At 44.0% G+C, this 20,342-nt stretch overlaps 1 protein-coding gene across 10 annotated transcripts in view; it reads left to right on the top strand.

The window, feature by feature from the left end:
* The window catches only part of CTNND2 (catenin delta 2), a 1,014,682-nt gene that overhangs the window by 558,925 nt on the left and 435,415 nt on the right, over window positions 1-20,342 (top strand). For 7 of the 10 annotated variants that reach the window (XM_021076841.2, XM_021076845.2, XM_021076844.2 and 4 more), the window contains one exon: window positions 2,232-2,802. In XM_021076841.2, the coding sequence (XP_020932500.1) occupies window positions 2,232-2,802 (571 nt within the window). The remainder of the gene's footprint in view (window positions 1-2,231; window positions 2,803-20,342) is intronic. The other 3 variants (XM_085001648.1, XM_085001647.1, XM_085001646.1) reach the window with 2 other exon arrangements.

Here is a 20,342-nt window from a genome sequence, read left to right as displayed (position 1 = left end):
TCCTTCATTTGCTCCACAAATACTCATGGTATCTCTGCTATGATTCCTCCTTGCTCTAGTTGATGGAGAGGAGCAATAGAACAAAATCATGGGACTTACATTTTACTCTCACTCCTGCCATTAGTCAAAATAATTGCTTTGTGATGCTGAAGAAAACCCAGAACCAGACAGTAGTTAACACAATAAATCCAGATTGTACTCAGAAAACTTTAAAAGTTTTGCAAGAGGGGGAAACAGACCTCAATTGAAGTATAGAACTGGGCTCAATTTCAAATCCAACAAGGAAAAGTAGGAATGTATAGCCAAGGAAGAGCTTGGTGGTCAGTGGATGGAAAATTACTAAGAGGAAACATCAGGGGGGAGAGGATTCTGGCTAAACAGACCACATAGTATTCTCGCTAAAACTGGACAGTGCAGAGCCTTGTCAGATGAGAGTTCAGAGGAGCCTAACCAGAGTTTTGTCAAGGAGAGAAACTTTGTGCGTGGATTGATAAATACATAATACACACATACCCACAGATCATATATGCAAATATATAAAATATATACATCATGTATAAATAAATACACATTACCCACATATGCAAAGATACAAAACATATACATCATATATAAATAAACACACACACACACACACACAGCCCTCACATAGAATCTCCTTCAACGGTCTGTTATCTCCCTCTCTATCCAGGATGCTTTTTTTCTTCCTTTTTTTTTTTGTCTTGTTAGGGCCACACCCATTGGCATATGGAGGTTCCCAGGCTAGGGTCCAATCAGAGCTACAGCTGCTGGCCTATGCCACAGCCACAGCAACACCAGATCTGAGCTACACTTTGCTCTCACGGCAAAGCCGGATCTTTAACCCACTGGGCGGGGCCAGGGATCGAACCTGCGTCCTCATGGATGCTAATGGGGTTTGCTAACCGCTGAGCCACGAATGGAACTCTCCTAGGCTGCTCTTAATAAAGGCTTTTGATGTTGCTCAATAAACTCCCTCAGATCTTCACACGGACTTGACATTCCAGATAAAATTTGGGATGCTGTGTGTGGATGGAAGTGTCCAGTTTGTTATTTGACAATTGCCATTTCAAAACCTGTGGATAAGCATAATTGAAACTTTTAATGGAGAGCATCTGTTCAGTCTCTCTCAGTCCCTCTTCCCTCCAGCTCACCCGCTTCCTCCTCCCCACCTAATTCTCCCGCCCCCCAGTTTCATAACCAACCGTTCCCCCTTTTCACACCAGCCTGCTCTCAAAAACTTTTCTGCTCCTCCGGGAAAGCCTGGAAGATCCCAGACCTCCTGCCCAGAAGTGGTGACAATGTAGTGTTTTCATTCGAATGCAAATTTGTCTCTGGACTAGCTTCAGGGAAAGTACTTTCCCCTCCGACTGTCTCTCCAGCTCCACCCCGGCCCTTGTTGTCTTTTGTGTTCTAGTAAATAAATGAGAGGCCACTGGCTTTCAATTTGAAGACACAGCTGCAGGGGGCTCTTAAAAGCGAGCTGGAGAAAGAGATGCTGAAAGATTTGGAGCCCGGCGTTTAAAAATCTAGAAAAGGGAGGCTTTCTTACTCTTTTCATTTACCATTGCTCAGCTTCCTCTAGAAATGCTGTTTTTAAATCCTGAAAGCCCAAGCATATGTAGTCCGACTTAATCCCCCCCGCCCCGCGCGCCCTTTTAATTTATCCGCTAAGAAGAATCAGCGGGAAAAGAGCGACAATAAACTCCACGAAGTATGTTTATTTCTTATGGTCTCCAGATAAGTACACAACTTGGCCAGTTTCAGAGGTAGAAACTGTATCCGATGAAATGCCGGTGCGGGTGGGAGCGGGGGGGACGCGGAGGAGAAAAGACTGAACGCCCGCATTTCTCCATAAAACTGACAGATCGTGATTGCCTTCAGGTAGAACCAATGGCCCTGCTGGGTGGCCTTTTCAAAGCTTACGGTGACTAATGCGATGCCTCTGCTATTCCAGAAACCTCTGAGATGTGTAAGCAGAATCCGTGCCTCACTTACCAGACCCGACCCCCATTCCCGGGTCGGCCGCCCTTGGCTACCGGGTTTGGCTCGGAGTCGGAGAAGAGCCCCTCCCAAGCGGCTCAAGGGGAGCGTGCGGCTCGATCCCCCGCGCGCCCGAGCATTCCCGGGTCGCCAGGGCCGGGCGGCGCGCGCGGGGCTTCCTCTGCTTGCCGCTGGCTAAGAGCGCGTGTTCTCTGCTCTCCCGCGCACAGGGCACCACGAGCCGCGCGGGGCACCTGGCGGGGCCCGAGCCCGCGCCACCGCCGCCGCCGCCGCCGCCGCGGGAGCCGTTCGCGCCCAGCCTGGGCAGCGCCTTCCACCTGCCCGAAGCGCCGCCCGCCGCCGCCGCCGCCGCCGCGCTCTACTACTCGAGCTCCACGCTGCCCGCGCCCCCGCGCGGGGGCTCCCCGCTGGCCGCGCCTCAGGGCGGCTCGCCCACCAAGCTGCAGCGCGGCGGCTCGGCCCCCGAGGGCGCCGCCTACGCCGCGCCCCGCGGCTCCTCTCCCAAGCAGTCGCCCAGCCGCCTGGCCAAGTCCTACAGCACCAGCTCGCCCATCAACATCGTCGTGTCCTCGGCCGGCCTGTCCCCGATCCGCGTGACCTCGCCCCCCACCGTGCAGTCCACCATCTCCTCCTCGCCCATCCACCAGCTGAGCTCCACCATCGGCACGTACGCCACCCTGTCGCCCACCAAGCGCCTGGTCCACGCGTCCGAGCCCTACGGCAAGCACTCGCAGGAGCTGTATGCCACGGCCACCCTCCAGAGGCCGGGGAGCCTGGCAGGTAAAGGGCTCGCCGCCCGCGGCTCGGCCACGGGCACTCCTGGGCGCGTGGTGGGGTACCGCGCAGGCTGGAGGCAGACCGCCGGGCTGGACCGGGCTGGAGCTGGGCGTGGCTGAGGGCCGGTGTTTAGCATTTGCTGAAGGTAGAGGGTGGCGGGGCATCTCTAGGTAGTCTGAGTTAGCATCCAAACTTAAATCTGCCGGTTAGTTCTTTTTGGAAGTAATACAATCGCTGGAACTCTTAGTGTCTCTACCTCTCTCTCTTCCATCCCTCCTCCTCCTCTTCTCTCTGTCTCTCCCTCCCTCCTTCTCTCTCTCTTCCTCCCACCTCCCCTCATCTGAAGACTAAGACATCCATCCTTTAAGTCAGATTTAATAAAGTCACATTGACCTGTTGATGGTATCCAGAAACAGAATGAAGAAATAATAAAAAATTCACGGTATTTCTAGGATCAGCTATAGTTACCTACATTTGGTTGTAGTGGAAAAGTGCAGAATTTTCCCAAAGCAGACATTCAGATTACATAGTTTTCAATAGTGACAAAGTAACCAATGATGAATTACCTTGATTTTTTTTTTTTTTACTACATTGTTACGGCTCAAATGTATTATATTTTGTTTAAGTTTAGTCACTGGGAAAAGTAAAGGTCACTCCCATACCTATCATTGAATTGACATAGATTACAGAAGTGGGGGAAAGTGACCAAAGATATAGTTCCTTGAGTTTGTTGCTTGCTTAGCAGAGGGACAGAGGGGCTGGGCTGGACTGGAGTTTTGAGATGAAGCCTACTTTTTTGTCTGCCAATTCAGAAGAGGGGTCATTATGCCCATCAGAGGCCAGGCTGAGCTGGTGATTCTCTGCTGGTGGCACCATATGTTCAGCTTAAACGAGACACTATGATTGAAAGACTAATGTTTTGTCTTCTAAAGCGCCTGACAACAAACCTGGATTTACTGTCGATTTTTTTTTTCCTCTTATGAAAGAATTTGGTAATTGTGTCACTCTAGTAACAGATGCTGCACTCGTATGTTTCCCTTCTTAATATAAATAGTTGACTGTGAAGATAAATAGGATGAAAAAAGAAACTTGTTGCACCCGAGAGGCAGGTGTCCAAGGGCTTTTTAAATTCAGCACAGTAATTGCCGGTGTGGATTGGCCTGGCCTAACTGGATGCGGGCTGGATTTCTGCTGCTCCCCAATGATGCTCAGTATGTTTATTTCCTCTCATTCACTCCTCTCTCTTTAATAGAATTTTTGGAAGTGGCAGTCATAGATGCCAACCCAGTGAAAATATCAAAATACCTATTATGTAGAGACACAGAAGTGACAGTCTGATTAGAAGAGGAGGCTAGGAGACCTGTATGGAAACCTAGTTTGTATAAGTTTGGAAACTTCATTTTAGAAGTTTGTGAAATAAGTTACTGGATCATCTGGATCATGCAAGGGCAGGAAACTGAGGATAGAGGGAGCTTGTGGGAGGCTCAGGTGCCATGAGAGCCTTCCCAGCCACCAGAGAGAGGAGGCCACTGAGTCCCAGACCATTTGGGTGACTTGCCAAAGGCCATTTCGTTTCCTGCACAGAAATGGAGAAAGAAACGGGGAGCCTGAGCTTCCAGATCTTTCTCCCAGTAATCATACTGCTTACCCTGTGCATGTTACATTGTTATTACTTCAGTAAAACCAGGGATGGGGGTCTCCTGGATAGGCTGGGGGAGTGTGAATGGGGCGGGAAGAGAGCCTGACAGCTCCATCTGTCATTGAATATAGAAAGAAGTTTTCAAAGTGAAAGTGTTGTGAAGGTTGCTTGGAGGCTAGTATCTGGAATAATGTTTCTGAGGATGTGATGTGTGTGTGTGTGTGTGTCTGTCTGTCTGTCTGTTTAGGCGTAGGGAGGCTTTGTCCAGAAATAAGAGAACTCCAGATGCTCAGCACAGTCCCATGAACTTTCACTTCCTTCCCCATTTCCATCAGTTCCTCACATTCTCTGACCCTCTTTCATTTTTATTACCTGGTGGGGGGGAAAAATCAATGTGCCATTGAAGATTCTTAATTTTGGAGCTACAATGAGTTCTTTCAGTGTTTGAATGACTCTGTTTCGAATGCATACTTTTCAATATTCATTTAAAGGGTTTTTTTCCATGCAAATTTCTACTGGTGGTGTTTGAGTTTCAGATTATTCTATAACTCTGCATAAATACTTGGGTTGCATAAGATCAATCCTTGGCCCCATTTAGAAATGAGCAAATGATGGCCCAGGAAAGTCACAGGGACTGATTTTTAGCATTTGTGAGAGGTCAGGAATATTGGAGCTTTGGGGCTCCGTACCTGAATCTGAGTGCTTGATACTGTTCTAGGCATCAGGAAGTTGGAGCCATTTTGCTAATTGAAATCACAAAGTCAAGGGAGTTCCCACCGTGGAAATGAATCTGACTTGTGCCCATGAAGATGAGGGTTCGATCCCCAGCCTCAATCCCGGTGTTGGCATGAGCTGTGATGTACACCAGCACCTGTAGTTCTGATTTGACCCTTAGCCCGGGAACTTCCATATACCACAAGTGTGGCCCTAGAAGCAAAAAAAAAAAAAAAAAAAAAGAGAGAGAGAGAGAAAAAAGAAATCACAAAGTCAAGACTGAAAATAGCCTTTGGAAAGTTTTCAGAATTGTGACTTTGGAGATTTGTCACTAACAGCTAGGAAGTGTGAATACGAGATAGGTAGTAAGTTTCACTATGGAATAAATTAATTCCTTTCATTATTTAGTAAAGACCTCTTATGCACTAGCGCTGATTTAGACCCTAGGGGTACAGAATTGATCGATATTAACGCAAATCCCTGGCCTCATTTCAGCTGGAGAAGACAGAAAGTCACAAGGATTTTTGGCAGAGTGGCCAGGGAAAGCTCTCATTAGAAGGTGCCTTTTGAGTCACTCATCATGAAGGAAGTGAGGGAAATAGCTGTATTACTATCTAGAGGAAGGGCGTTCTGAGCTGAAGAACAGCAAGTTCAAAGGCTGGTACAGTGGAGGTGTTTCTGGTGTGTTTGCAGAATAGCAAGAAAACCAGTGAGGGTGTGTCAGAGAGAAGGAGGGCAAAGAAATGACAGGAGGTCAGCCAGGTGACAAGCAAGGGTGGCAGTGGGGGAGAAGGCCAGATTAGGGAAGGCCTTGTAAGCCTTGATGAAGGCTTCAGGATACTGGCTGGACCCTATCCGCTGGAGCTGCTGAGGATCTGAGCAGAGGAGTGACATGATCTGCACTGATTTAAAACAGGGTCCTAGGCCACTTTGTTGAGAATACACTGTAAGAGATCAAAGACAAAAGGGAGACTATATCTTGGGAGGTATTACAGTGATGTAGGCAAGAGATGATCATGGTTTGGGGCTGGATGGTAGAACTGGAGGTTATGAAGAGTAGTGTCATTCTGGATAAAGTAGAGCCGACCAGACGGTCTCATGGACTAAGAGAAAGAGGACCCAAGGATGCCACTGACTTAATAACCAGAAGAATGGCGTCGCCACCGACTGAGATGGGGCAGAATGCAGAGGGATATGGTTGGGTTTGGGGGCAGCGTTGGTGAATATTAAGATCGTGGTTTTGGGTATGTGATATCCATCTGGCAAAATACACATGTGAAATAGACATTTGAACACACAGGTTGGAGTTCATGGGAGAATCCCAGGGTGGAGATTAAAATTAGGGGGTGACCAGCAAGTACATGGTATTTGAAACTGTGAGTCTAGAAGACATTACCTAGGAAGTAAGTATAGAGAGAAGAGGTCTGAGGAGTTCCCATGGTGGCTCAGCAGGTTAAGGACCTGACTTTGTGAGGATGCAGGTTCTATCCCTGGCCTTGCTCAGTGAGTTAAGGATCTGGCATTGCCTCAAGCTGTGGAGTAGGTTGCAGAAGTGGCTGGAATCTGGTGTTGCTGTGCCTGTGGCATAGGCCTGCAGCTGCAGCTCTGATTGAATCCCAAAGCTGGGAACTTTCTTTTCAGGTGCTGCCCTAAAAAGAAAAAAAAGAGAGAGAGAGAGGGAGGACCAAGGACTGAGCCTGGATTCCTTTCACAAATGTAGAGCTCTTGGAGTTGAGCAGGAACCAGCAAAAGAAAGAGAGAAGCTAGAAGCATAGGTCAGTGTCATTTCTTAGCAGCCAAGAGAAGAGCATGTCTCAGGATCGATCAACTACGTCCAATGCAATTAAGAAGTCCGGACAAAGGTAGACTGTCTTCTGACCTTGGCTTAGCAGTGTGTACTCATTGGCGACCTTGCAAGAGCAGTTTCAGTGAGGGGTGCTGGCTGATCTGTACTGAAAGGAGAGGGTGTTGTCCCAGAGAGTACTGTGGAGAAGAACTAGAGAGGAAAAACCTGTGTAATGTTTTCAAGAAGCTTCTGTCTACCAACATTTACAGAAATTTACAAGTTCTGTCTGAGGATTTCAGGTCATTTTCAGTCTCAGTGGGTGACTGGTGAGGAGCTTACAGTCCACATTTTCCACTAGACTTTTCCCTGTGGTCAAGCTTTATAAAGTCTGGCCAGAGATCCAAGTTTCAGCCATCGGGGAAAACACAATTTGGATTAGACTGAGCACGGTGTCATTTTTCAGATCGTATGTTGTCAGAGTCCAAAGGGCTCTCAGAACTTTTCCTTTCTTCTCTTTATAAACAATTTCTTTTTTTCAGCATACAGTGGTGCCTGAATGGAAGCCCAGCCCTGCCTTGTCCCAAAAGTTAGAAGCGTTACTCACCTGTTTGAAATCAGTCCGTCCCCTAGGGAATCACAGTAGTAGCTCTCATCTCTCATAATCTCAGACTTAAATAAAATAATGTATATAAAGCACTAGCACATTTGTTGGCGCAATAAAAATTTATGTGTATCATTTAATAATACCTACCATACTAACTTCGGTGTGCTATGAAGAAGTCATTCATTTTTGCTTCAGACACAGTAGGTCTTTTGAGTCCCGAATCATGCCAGTTTCTGTGTAGGAAAGACAGAGATGTGTGGGGGATAATCGGCCTTCAGGGAAGCTAGTTTGGGAACAGATATATAAGTGACAGTTTAAAGCCCAGTGTTAGAGTGAGACAGAGGTTGGTTCCTATGGAACTAAATGTTTGAGATGCTGAGGGCCCCGAAGGCTTTCCTGAGGTCTTTCTTCTTTGTTGATTCCCAGAAATTAATATCTTCCCTTCTCTCCAAGAGGGGCATCTTGTGGAGCTGGGGTAGGGGGGTGCTTCCTTGATACAGTGGCTCCAGAGCTGAGCAGTATAGACAGAGCTAGTGGGAAAATTTGCTATAGACAGAACTAAGGAGAAAGGGCGGCTAGAGCCATGCCACAGAGTACAGATGGGGCAGAAGACCTAAATAGACATTTCTCCAAAGATAACATACAGATGGCCAAAAAGCTCATGAAAAGATGCCCAACATCGCTATTTACCAGAGAAATGCTAACCAAAACTACAGTCAGAACGGCCATCATCACAAGTCTACAAACAATAAATGCTGGGGAGGGTGTGGAGAAAAGGGAACCCTCCTACACTGTTGGTGGGAATGTACATTGGTGCAGCCACTATGGAGAACAGTATGGAGGTTCCTTAAAAAGTTCAAAATAAAGTTACTATGTGATCCAGCAAGTCCATTCTTGATCATTTATCAGGAGAAAACTATAATTAAAAAAGAGACATGGTCTCCAATGTTCACAGCAGTGCTATTTACAATAGCCAAAACCTGAAAGCAACCTTTGTGTCCATTGACAGAGGAATGGATAAAGAAGATGTGGTACATATATACAATGGAATATTTCTTAGCCATTTTTGGCAACATGGATGGACCTAGACATTATCATACTAAGTGAAGTAAATCAGAAAGAGAAAGACAAATATCCTATCACTTATATATGGAATCCAAAATAGGATACAAATGAACTTATTTACAAAGCAGACTCACAGACATAGAAAACAAACTTATAGTTACCAAAGGGGAAGGGGAGAGATGAGGGGTAAATTAGGAGTTTGGTATTAATAAAGACACACTACTATATATAAAATAGATAAAAAACAAGGACCTACTATATAGCACAGGGAACTTTGTTAAGTATCTTGTGATAAGGTATAATTTTGCTGTACACCAGAAACTAACAGAACATTATGCATTAACTCTTCTTCAATTTTTAAATAAATTACAAAAAAATAGAGAAGGTATGTAGTGAAGGGTGGCAGTGGGAGGGGCTAGAGGCCACCACGGATCAGGGTTTCTTGAGCTAAAACTGAGTGGGGGGGGATGGTGGAAGATGCAGAGGAGGAGAGGAGACGTAAAGCTCTTGAAATATTCTCCTTCTGCAGAGGGGGTGACATGACTGTACTTGCATGTTAAAAACTCTTTTTGGGGACCTCTGTGGAGGATGGATTTATAAAGAAAAAATAGACAGAGAACCACTTCAGAAGGTGTTGGGAGAGTCCTTCCCTGCTCCCAGATCCCATTATCAACCCCTTCCCCCCCCCCCCATTTTGACATGGGACAGTCCAAAAATTACCACTTACTAAAAGACAGAGGAAGAAGATGGCTAAAGAAATAGCATAACTAGTTTTTACATTTTTCTCCTGGCAGGTTGCATTATTTTATTTTTCATGATTTAAAAATTAAATGGGTTCATTTCATGCATGATGACTAAAATGATGCTATATGATATTGCAGTATAAAACATTTGCTTTATCTCTGGCAATCTGTCAGACACTTTGCAACCTGGATTCCTAGTTTTCTAACAACCTAATGAGGTAGCTGCAATTCCTACCCCCAATCTACAGATTTGAAAACTGAGGCTTATAAGAGAGAAGTTATTTGCCCCAAGTTCCTTTGGCTGGAAATGACAAGGATGTGATTTGAACCTGGATCACTTTGAATCTGGCATCTCCATACTCTTCAATACCCTGCTGTATGGATAGAAGCAGTATATTTTGTTATTGAAGAAAAACACCAAGGATGTAGAAATACAACATAAGTTTTCAACTTATTTAAATGACTAGTGATTTTGAAGAAGCAAGAATATCTCAAAAATGTGTCAACATCCTGTAGAGTATGCCTACCAGTACCAGATTTTTTTTTTCAATTTTGTAAAGCAGATAACATAATCCTTTCATTTTCTGGTTTAGAGCAAAATTAATCCTGTTAAAAATAGAAATCTGAGTTGTAAATATGCATTAAAGTTAAGTCAAACATCAGAAGCTTATTTTTAGGCAAAAAAATGAAATGAATTAAATGAAGATTCTTAAGCAACGATTGTAATGTAAACTGACCTAATATGGAGAGGAATTCTATCTGGGTGTGTCCCTCTTGTGAGCCAGCCAAGCAGACCTCAAACTGACTGGTCATTAGGAATCACACACTTGTAACTCCACATTTGTGTGTTTGGAGATCTTAGAACCATTCCCTAGCTTGTTAATACTTCCAGGTACATCTGTTATGAGAAAGAAAAGAAAAAAGCCTAATTCTAAATGAGAGCTTTGTAGTCTCTGTTGTCAAGTTCTCAGAGGAAACATGGAGTCCAGGCAGTGAGTGAGTTTGTTTATCACACAGCACTTGGATGTGGTTGGAATGCAATATGATACCTAGCTGCTTCTGCCCCTTTAAATTGCTTTTCCTGAAGGCGACCTTCCCCTGCCTGCAGACAAACATCTGAACAAGTCATGTGACCCTTCTAGCATACCCTTTAGTTAAAACAAAAAAAAATCAATCCTGGTTTAGATTTACTAATTAGGATATGATCAGCACATCCTAATTTACTAATTAGGATGTGATGTCAGTCAACTCCGTAATCTTCTTTTGAAAATGGTTGAGGTTGGCCATTAACCTGAACGTCCAGGGGTTCTTGGGGACTGGACCCCACTGAGATCCGCTCCCCAACTGTAGAAGCTCCATTGCATTCCATGCTGGCCACCCCCTTCAGTCCCAGCCCCCTCCTCAGAAGCTCTTGCTCCAGAGCCCAGACCCTGCCAAGATGTCTTCTGGTTCGGAATGCAAAGGAGATCCCTTTGCTGCACCGGGCACCCTGCCGCCCTGCAACCCAGCACCCTCCAGGGGTGTGGAACAATTCCCACTCATTGACCCTCTCCAACCTCCACCAGCAAAGCCATTATTCAGCCAGCCCTTGGCCCTGTGTAACTCTGGGATCCCATTTTATAGCAGGAAACCTGTGTCTGAGTGGTCCAGGCTTTCTCTCCAGGGAGAATAGGTACTAAAATCTCTTTAGCAAACCTCCTCTGACCCCTGTCTAGCAAGCCTTCATCTGCCTGTAGCCTGGGACTCCCAGGAATGGCAATCAGATTTTCCTTTATAAAGTCACTCTGTGGAGTGTCTGATTGCATTTGCATAGTGTCTGATTTCTATCCAGTTGATGTTCATCTAGGTCAAACTGCAGCAAGGATGCAGTTTGACCCTTTTAACGTGCCTTTTTGTTAAGTTAGTAGCTGGATCTGGAACTGAATGTTTGAGATGCTAAGGGCCCCAAAGGCTTTCCGGAGGTCTTTCTTCTTTGTTGATTCCCAGAAATTAATATCTCCTCTTCTCTCCTTACTGCATGGCGGCCTTGCTAGTTAAAATGGGGTATATGGGTCTTTTTTGTTCTTTTATAGGAGAGTGGCATCTTTATGTAGAATTCCATGCAAGCCTTTCTAGCACTAGTGATACTTAGGTAACTTTAACTTGGAAGATGTCAGTGTTAAATATGACGTTGTATCTTGGACAACAGTAAGATGACATTACTCTCCCAAGTCTCAGACCCTCTGGGAAAAAAAGGTGCAAGATTATAATGGGGAGTAAAGTCACAGAAGAGACAAGAACACAGAGGCCATCATGTGGGTGTCACCAAAAAGCAAGGAAAATTTTCTAGAAAGCTAGGCAAGTACAAGTAATAAACAATGAAATTGTAGACATTTCGCCCAAGAATCTGTCAGCCTGGCAGAGGTGGACTGGCTGGCTGTCTTGAGTGAATGCTTGGACAGGTTCAACTGTCAGAGTTGAACTGGGGGTCTGGAGAGAGAAGTGAGTTCAAGATGGAGGGGTCTCTTGAAGGTCATTGCTGGAGACACTTCTCAGTTGGCCCCCTCCTCCCACTGCATCCCCTCCCTCCTACCAAGATGGCGCCCCCCTGGCCAGTGCTCACTCCAGGGCGAAGACCAGGTGTGGTCTCTTGAAGAAATTGAACAAATTGCCCGAGAAAGTTAAGACTTGAGTTATGGCTGTTCATGGCCTAGATAAAGTTCATTTCACACAGGCCTGTGAGGAAGGAGGCTGGCAGGGGCTCAATGATACCCGCTACCTTCTTATTTAGCAGAAACAGTGCCAACCCATACACCCCACCCTCCTTGTCATTCTAACACAGGGGCAGCCCAGTGGGAAACACTTCTATTGAGGTTGTAGCAGAAGCTTCCGCCACTGGGTTTCTCGTTCTCAAATATGAGAAATTAGCAAGGATTACTGAGGAATTTGTGTGAATTAGTGGCGTGGGAAAAAAAAGCAGAAGAATGAATTGTCTCTCAGAAGAAATAGAGATGATTTACAGGAAAAAGGTTAAAAGAAACAAGCTAAAACTTTAGGTTCAAGACTGAGAAGGATTTAAGAAGATCTTATATTTATTAAGTAAGAATAGGATTGATATGTGAGGCTTAAAGAACAAGAAAACTTTTTTTAGGCTGTAAAAATCTAACTATCCATATTACAAATTCGATAGAATGAGTGGGGAACAGTCAAGAAACTCACTGGGAAGATAGGACATAAAGGGAAAGAGAGAGAAAATGAGAATAACGCTGCAAGAGCCATAAAGGACAAATCCAAGAGATCTGACATATCACTGCAGCCCCAGAAAGAAAATGGAGAGAAGCAAATCATCAATGAAGTATTACGGAACAATTCCTCAGAGCTGGGGGTACCTGTGTCTTCCTGGGAAATACCCTGTGCTTGGAATAGAAAATATTTCATGTTTTGTGTTATGAAATTTCACAGCACTAACATAAAAAGCCCTAGACACATCTGGAGAGGAATAAGACAGATGCCACCTGACTTGCATATGTGATGCTGGAGGATAAAGGATGCTCAGGTGATGCTCTCCAAGTTCCAAGGGAAAATCAGTTTCCACCTAAGCTTTATACATGGCCAAATCATCAGTAATTTATAAAAAAGAGGATCAAATATTTTCAGACTTGCAAGTGGTTGTAAATTCTATCTTCTATGCATATTTTTCCTAGAAAGTTGCTGTAATTGGGAGATGTATTCTAGCTAAATAAGAGCATAAAACAAGAGGAAAGCATGGTACCCAGGAAGCAATGTATATTGTCTGTAGGGCAATGAAGAGCAGCCACTGGGGGTGGGGGTGGGGGAGACAGCTGGGCAACAGACTGTCAAGCAAGGAAACGTGGAACTCAACACTTGAATGTTGACAGTCATGAATGAATGCTGGGGAAATTCCAAAGGAGTCTGAGTAATTTTAATATTTAAGGACAGAACAAGCAGAAGCATGAGTAAGAATAATGGGTGCAGATTTAGAAAAAAATCATTCTTCCATTCTGTTGAGTTTCACAAATACAGGAGGCCTGGATTGAGGGGCTAGACAGATGTGGGTGCATATCTTCGTTTCATTTCTTACTAGCTCTGTGACCTTGACTGGTTGGTTCAGTTGAACAAGTATTTACTCAGCACCTGTTTTGTGCCAGGCACTCTTATAGGTGCTGGACACACACCTGTGAACAACAGAGACCAGAGTCCCTGTCCTCTTAGAGGTAACGGTCTGATGCTGGTAGGATCTTAGATGGAGAGAAAGGCCACAGAGAGAAAAACTACGAAAGTAAATGGGGCCAGGTGGCCAAGCTCTGCGTGACAAGGTGTCCATTAAGCAAACACTTGAAGCCAAGAGCCGTTGTGATGGATCTGGGGAGGAATGTACCAGGCAGAGGGAATAGCCAGTGCAAGGGTCCAAGGTGAAATCATGCTTAACCTGTTTGGGGAACAGAATAGGGCTTCTTCGAGGTTCTTTGCTTATCCTGTAGTGGGGATAGCAGTACTGCAGCAATTATACAGAGTCATTACAAAGATCGTATGAGATTGAGGTCCTGCTTATCAATTGTTTATTAGCATGCTTGCATGTTGAAAGGACCCAATGAGGAGTTCCCTGATGCCTCAATGGGTTAAGGATCCAGCATTGTCACTACAGTGACTTGGATCACTGCTGTGGCATGGGTTTGATCCTTGGGCTGGGAACTTTTGCATGCCACAGGTGTGGCCCCCAAAAAGGGCCCAGTAAATGATACCTATTGTGGCTATGGAGAATCATGTTAACAGCCCAGCTCTCCTGGGCATTCATATATAAATAAGATGAAAGTCATGGCCAGGGGTCTCCCTTGACTGTGAGTGGGCAGGAGTGACATCAGTTCAGAAATAGCTTGTGATACCAGGAGCTATGAGAGAGGACCAAGGGCTGAGGGCATCCTGGGGTGGGGAGGTATGAGGCAGGTCGAGGCAGAAGGATCAGGAGAGGGGCTTTTTTTTTTTTTTTTGGTCTTTTTAGGGCCTCACTTGAGGCATATGGAAATTCCTAGGCTAGATTCAAATCGGAGCTGTAGCCTCCAGTCTACACCACAGCCACAGCAACTGAGCTGATCTGAGCTGCATCTGCGACCTACACCACAGTTCACAGCAACACCAGATCCTTAACCCACTTAGCGAGGCCAGGGATCGAACCTGCATCTTCATGGACGCTAGTCAGATTCATTTCCCCTGAGCCAAGACAGGAACTCCAGAAGAGGGTGCTTGAAGGAGGCATAATTTGAGATTGGGTTTAACAGTGTGCAGCTGGACAGGTGCAAATAGAAGAAGAGGGGTGTCGCTAGGCGGGAAGGATTACCTGTTGGTCATGACTAAGTGCCCTTTGGTGCCCTGAGTCCTGGCAGATTGAAGATGGAGCTTAGGGCGGCACCAGGGGTGTAATGAGATCAAGGCTGCACGTAGGCTGAGGTCTGCCCTCCTGAGCCAACTCTGGGGAGGTCTGACCACATTCGGGAGACACTGGGGAGCCAGCGTTTGGTTTTCCAACATAGAGATTTTTACCCCATTCTTTTTTTCTTTTTTTAATAATGGTGGATGAAAACTTTTTGAAAGAATAAATTAACCAGAAGACCTTATAAGTTTCTTTTCATTTGAAGATAGGACTGCAGGAGTATGGGGGTGACCACTTGAGACATTAGAGATGTGTGAGGGATTTGAAAGGGATTAAAATGGGACTTGTTCTCCAGCACAGACATAAGCCAGCTCACAGGACAATTCCCTTGTCCCTCGTTGAGAAACGGGCCAGGTCATGTGCAGCCAAGTGTTTCCCTGGTCCTGAACCCTGAGAATCAGTCTCATTTTTTCAGTGTTACAGATCACACAGATGGCTGGTGGACATAAGAGTCTCCTGGGGAGTTCCCATCGTAGCTCAGCAGTAACCAACCTGGCTAGTATCCATGAGGATGCAGGTTCGATCCCTGGCCTCACTCAGTGGGTTGAGGGGGCTATAGCTCTGATTCAACCCCTAGCCTGGGAACCTCCATATGCCACAGGGGTGTGACCCTAAAGAGAAAAAAAAAACTCTCCTGGGCAAGTGCTTTTAGATGTAATGTCAAAGCAAAGAAAGAAATGGCAGGATGGGAAGAGAGAGACACGGAGACACATGGAGCACTGCATTTGCCAGTCCCTTAGGCTGTAGCTTCCCAGTGGGTCGCCATGGTGTCTGCCCCCATGGTGTGACTTTCTCCTGCTCTTCAGGTTCTGTACCTCTGCACTTGAGTCAGTGGTGCTTCCTTAGTGAATATTCCTTGGTCTCTTGGCAGAGCTTACACCTTTTAGGTCACAGGTGTGCGTTAATTTGAGCAAACAGTCATCTGTGCTAGTATCAGTTCAGTGATCCTAGATAACCAATATCTCTGCCTTAATAAATATGAAACATTTTATTTTATTTTATTTTATTTTTATCAGAGCATAGTTGACTTACAATGTTATATTCATTTCAGGTGTACAGCAAAGTGCATCAGTTATACATATATCCATTATTTTTTCCCATATAGGTTATTACACACTATTGAGTAGAGTATTGAGTAGTCCCTATGCTATGCAATAGTTTCTTGCTAATGAAGCTTCTTTTAAACATTTTTTTTCTTTTTATCTAAGCAAGACAGTTTATGGAGAGACCAGCTGTTTTAGTAGCTGTGAATGAAAATAGCCTTAAACAGTAATAACTTAAATTTCTCAAAGTGGGATTAATTTGCAACTGTGTCTGCATCAGGATCCTTCTTGCCATTATATTTAACCGATACGCATTTTGTAATTTTAAAAAATTTGTCATATATTTAGTCCATGTTACACAGAATATATGTTACATGTAATAGATATAATTTCTGTTCATTATATATACTCTAAATATGTGACAAATAGCACTAAGCACACAGCCATATATATATATACATACACATATATGTTTTTTATATGTATGTGTAAAATACTGCATTTGTTGTGGGATAACTAAAGTGAAATACCTAAAGTCTCTAAAGGCTAATCCCAAATGGGTCTGTATGCATTTTGTTGTGCTGTATATTACAAAAGCACTGACTTTGATACAAAGAGGATGGTAGCCTGAATTTTCCTGCAATCAAAAGAGGCAAAAGAAGCATTGAAATAAGTGTGTATGTGGGCCCCCTGATTATTTCAGAACTCCTCGCCACACTTCATGTAGTAAATAGTCAACAGATAGCTTCCACTATTATAAAGCTAGCTCAGTGGTGAAAGTGTTACATTCCATTCATAACTAGAAATCATCCTTAGTACAAAGAGAAGCATGAACACAAAGAGACACTGGCTTCTCCTCAAAGTGAATGAAACATTAAAAAATTACCAATAACTAACAAATTTGGCTCAATGAGTTTGAACATCTATAAGATAAAATACCTCTTCTCTCATCTCTGAGTTGCCAATGCTTTGGCAAGTGGCTTTTCTTTTTGCTTTTTTTTTAGGGCCGCACCTGCAGCATATGGAGGTTCCCTGTCTAGGGCTCAAATCAAAGCTACAGTTGCTGGCCTATACCCAGCCATGGCAGCTTGAGATCTGAGCCGTGTCTGTGACCTACACCACAGCTCACAGCAACGCCAGATCCTTAACCCACTGAGCGAGGCCAGGGATGAACTCGAGTCCTCATGGATGCTAGTCAGTTTCGTTTCCACTGATCCACGACGGGACCTCAGGGAAGTGGCTTCCTATGCTTTTTAGCTGTCAGTTGCAGTATTAACAGAAGCCCAGGCAGCAGTCTGTGGAATGTCATAGGCTCACCTGGAGAGCTAGCAGTTCCCTATGTGTAACTCCAAAGACATAAGAGATAATAGAAACAGATAGTGTCTGTCCTGTGGAGTCTGTATGTACTAGGACCTGCCCAGGAACCTGCAGGTAGAGATGCGGCAGCAAAAGGAACCCAGTAGACTTGAACAGGGGCCTTGACCCAGTGGCCTTGAGCGGTCCTTCAAATTGCTATTTGCTTGTAAATATCTTCACAGGGACTTGATGGCATTGATTTTTCCTGTTTGGCTTCCTAGATGGTGCCTGGACCCACAGGTGTTGGGCCATTAAAGGGGGAAGTCAGTCCTGAACGGGAATAATACCCCCTCATTTCCTGCTTTTCTGGTTTCAACCTTAGCTCTCCTTGAATGGACTGGCAACAGGTTAACGGAGTCAAAACCTCCCCTAAGGAGATAAGCGTCATTTCAATAATTGATGTAGAAAGGGAATTCTGGTGAGTTCCCATTGTGGCACATTGGGTTAAAAACCTGACAGTGTCCATGAGGAAGCAGGTTTGATCCCTGGCCTCACTCAGTGGGTTTTTTTTTATTTTTATTATTGTTTTATTGCACAAAGGAATTTATCACATCTGTAGTTGGATAATGATCATAACAATCCAATTTCACAGGATTTCCATCCCACAGCCCAAGCACATCCCCCCACCCCCCAAACTGTCTCCTCTGGAGACCATAAGTTTTTCAGTGTCTGTGAGTCAGCATCTGTTCTGCAAAGAAGTTCAGTCTGTCCTTTTTTCAGATTCCACATGTCAGTGAAAGCATTTGATATTGGTGTCTCATTGTATGGCTGACTTCACTTAGCATGATAATTTCTAGGTCCATCCATTTTGCTAAAAATGCTGGTATTTTGTTCATTTTAATGGCTGAGTAATATTTCATAATGTATATGTGCCACATCTTCTTGATCCACTCCTCTGTCAATGTTTCCATGTTTTGTCTATTGAAAATAGTGCTGCAATGAGCATCAGAGTACATGTGTCTTTGCGAGTCATGGTTTTCTCTGGATAGATGCCCAGGAGTGGGATTGCTGGATCAAATGGTAGTTCTATTTTGAGTTTTCTGAGGAATATCCATACTGTTTTCCACAGTGGTTGCACCAACTTACAATCCCACCAACAGTGTACTAGGGTTCCTTTTTCTCCACACCCTCTCCAGCACTTATTGTTTGTCGACTTTTGATAATGGCCATTCAGGCTGGTGGAAGGTGGTACCTCAGAGTGGTTTTGATTTGCATGTCTCTAATAATGAGTGATGTTGAACATCTCTTCATGTGTTTCTCAGCCATTAGTATGTCTTCTTTGGAGAACTGTCTGTTTAGATCTTCTGCCCATTTTTTGATGTGGTTGTTTGTTTTTTTGGTATGGAGCTGCAGAAGGTGTTTATAAATTTTGGAGATTAATTCCTTGTCAGTTGACTCACTTGCAAAGATTTTTCTCCCATTCTGTGGGTTGTCTTTTTGTGTTGTTTAGAGTTTCCTTTGCTGTGCAGAAACTTTGAAGTTTGATTAGGTCCCATTTGTTTATATTTGTTTTTGTGGTCAATACTCTAAGAGGTGGATCTGAGAAAATGTTGCTGTCGTTTATGTCAGAGAGTATTTGGCCTATGTTTTCCTCTAAGAGTTTTGGATAGTGTCTGGTCTTATATCTAGGTCTCTAATCCATTTGGAGTTTATTTTTGTATATGGTGTTAGGGAGTGTTCTAATTTCATTCTTTTCCATGCGGCTGTCCAGTTTTCCCAGCACCACTTACTGAACAAGCTGTCCTTTCTCCATTGTATATTCTTGCCTCCTTTGTCATAGATGAGTTGGCTGTAGGTGCGTGGGTTTAATTCTGGGCTTTCTGTCCTGTTCTACAGATCTATATTTCTGTCTTTGTGCCAGTACCGTACAGTTTTGATGATTGTTGCTTTGTAGTATAGTCTGAAGTCAGGGAACCTGATGCCTCCAGCTCCAATTTTCTTTTTCAGGATGTCTTTGGCTATTCTGGGTCTTTTGTGCTTCCAAATAAACTTTAAAATATTTTGTTCAAGTTCTGTGAAAAAATGTCCTTGGTAATTTGATAGGGATTGCATTGAATCTGTAGATTGCCTTAGGTAATATAATCATTTTGATAATATTAACTCTTCCAGTCCATGAGCATGGTATATCTTTCCATCTATTTGTGTCATCTTTGATTTCTTTCATCAGTGTCTTATAGTTTTCAGAGTACAGGTCTTTTGTCTCTTTAGGTAGGTTTACTCCTAGGTATTTTATTCTTTTGGATGCCATGGTAAACGGGATTGCTTCCCTAATTTCTCTTTCTGATCTTTCATTGTCATTGTATAGAAGTTCCATCGATTTCTGTGTATTAATTTTGTATCCTGCGACTTTGCGAAATTCATGGATGAGCTCTAACAGTTTTCTGGTAGAGTCTTTAGGATTCTCTAGGTATGGTATCATGTCATCTGCAAGTAGTGATAGTTTTACTTCTTACTTTCCAATTTGGTTTCCTTTTCTCTCTTTTCCTTCTCTAATTGCTGTGGCTAGGACTTCTAAAACTATGTTGAATAATAGTGGCGAGAGCAGACATCCTTGTCTTGTTCCTGATATCAGCAGGAATTCTTTCAGCTTTTCACCATTGAGAATGATATTAGTTATGGGTTTGTCATATATGGCCTTTATCATGTTGAGATAGGTTCCTGGTATGCCCGCTTTCTGAAGGGTTGAATGGGTGTTGGATTTTGTCAAAGGCTTTTTCCGTGTCTATTGAGAGGATCCTATGGTTTTTATTCTTCAATTTGTTAATGTGGTGTATCACACTGATGGATTTGCAGATATTGAAGAATCCTTGCATCTCTGGGGTAAATCCCACTTGATCATGATATATAATCCTTTTAATGTATTGTTGGATATGGTTTGCTAGTATTTTGTTGAGGATTTTTGCATTGATGTTCATCAGTGAAATTGGCCTGTAGTTTTCCTTTTTTTGTGGCATCTTTGTCTGGTTCTGGTATCAGGGTGATGGTGGCCTGATAGAATGAGTGTGGGAGTGTCCCTCCCTCTGCCATTTTTTGAAATAGTTTCAGAAGGAGAGGTGTTAGCTCTTCTCTAAATGTTTGATAGAAGTCGCCTGTGAAGCCATCTGGTCCTGGACTTTTGTTTGTTGGAAGTTTTTAAATCACAGTTTCAATTTCAGTACCTGTGAT

The sequence above is a fragment of the Sus scrofa genome, chromosome 16, assembly GCF_054392235.1.
Source record: "Sus scrofa isolate SSC_HxYL_T2T_F1_AM1 chromosome 16, Sscrofa_HxYL_maternal_Yorkshire_Landrace_v2.0, whole genome shotgun sequence".
Classification (NCBI taxonomy): Eukaryota; Metazoa; Chordata; class Mammalia; order Artiodactyla; family Suidae; genus Sus; species Sus scrofa.
This window is presented reverse-complemented; position numbering and strand designations above follow the sequence as displayed.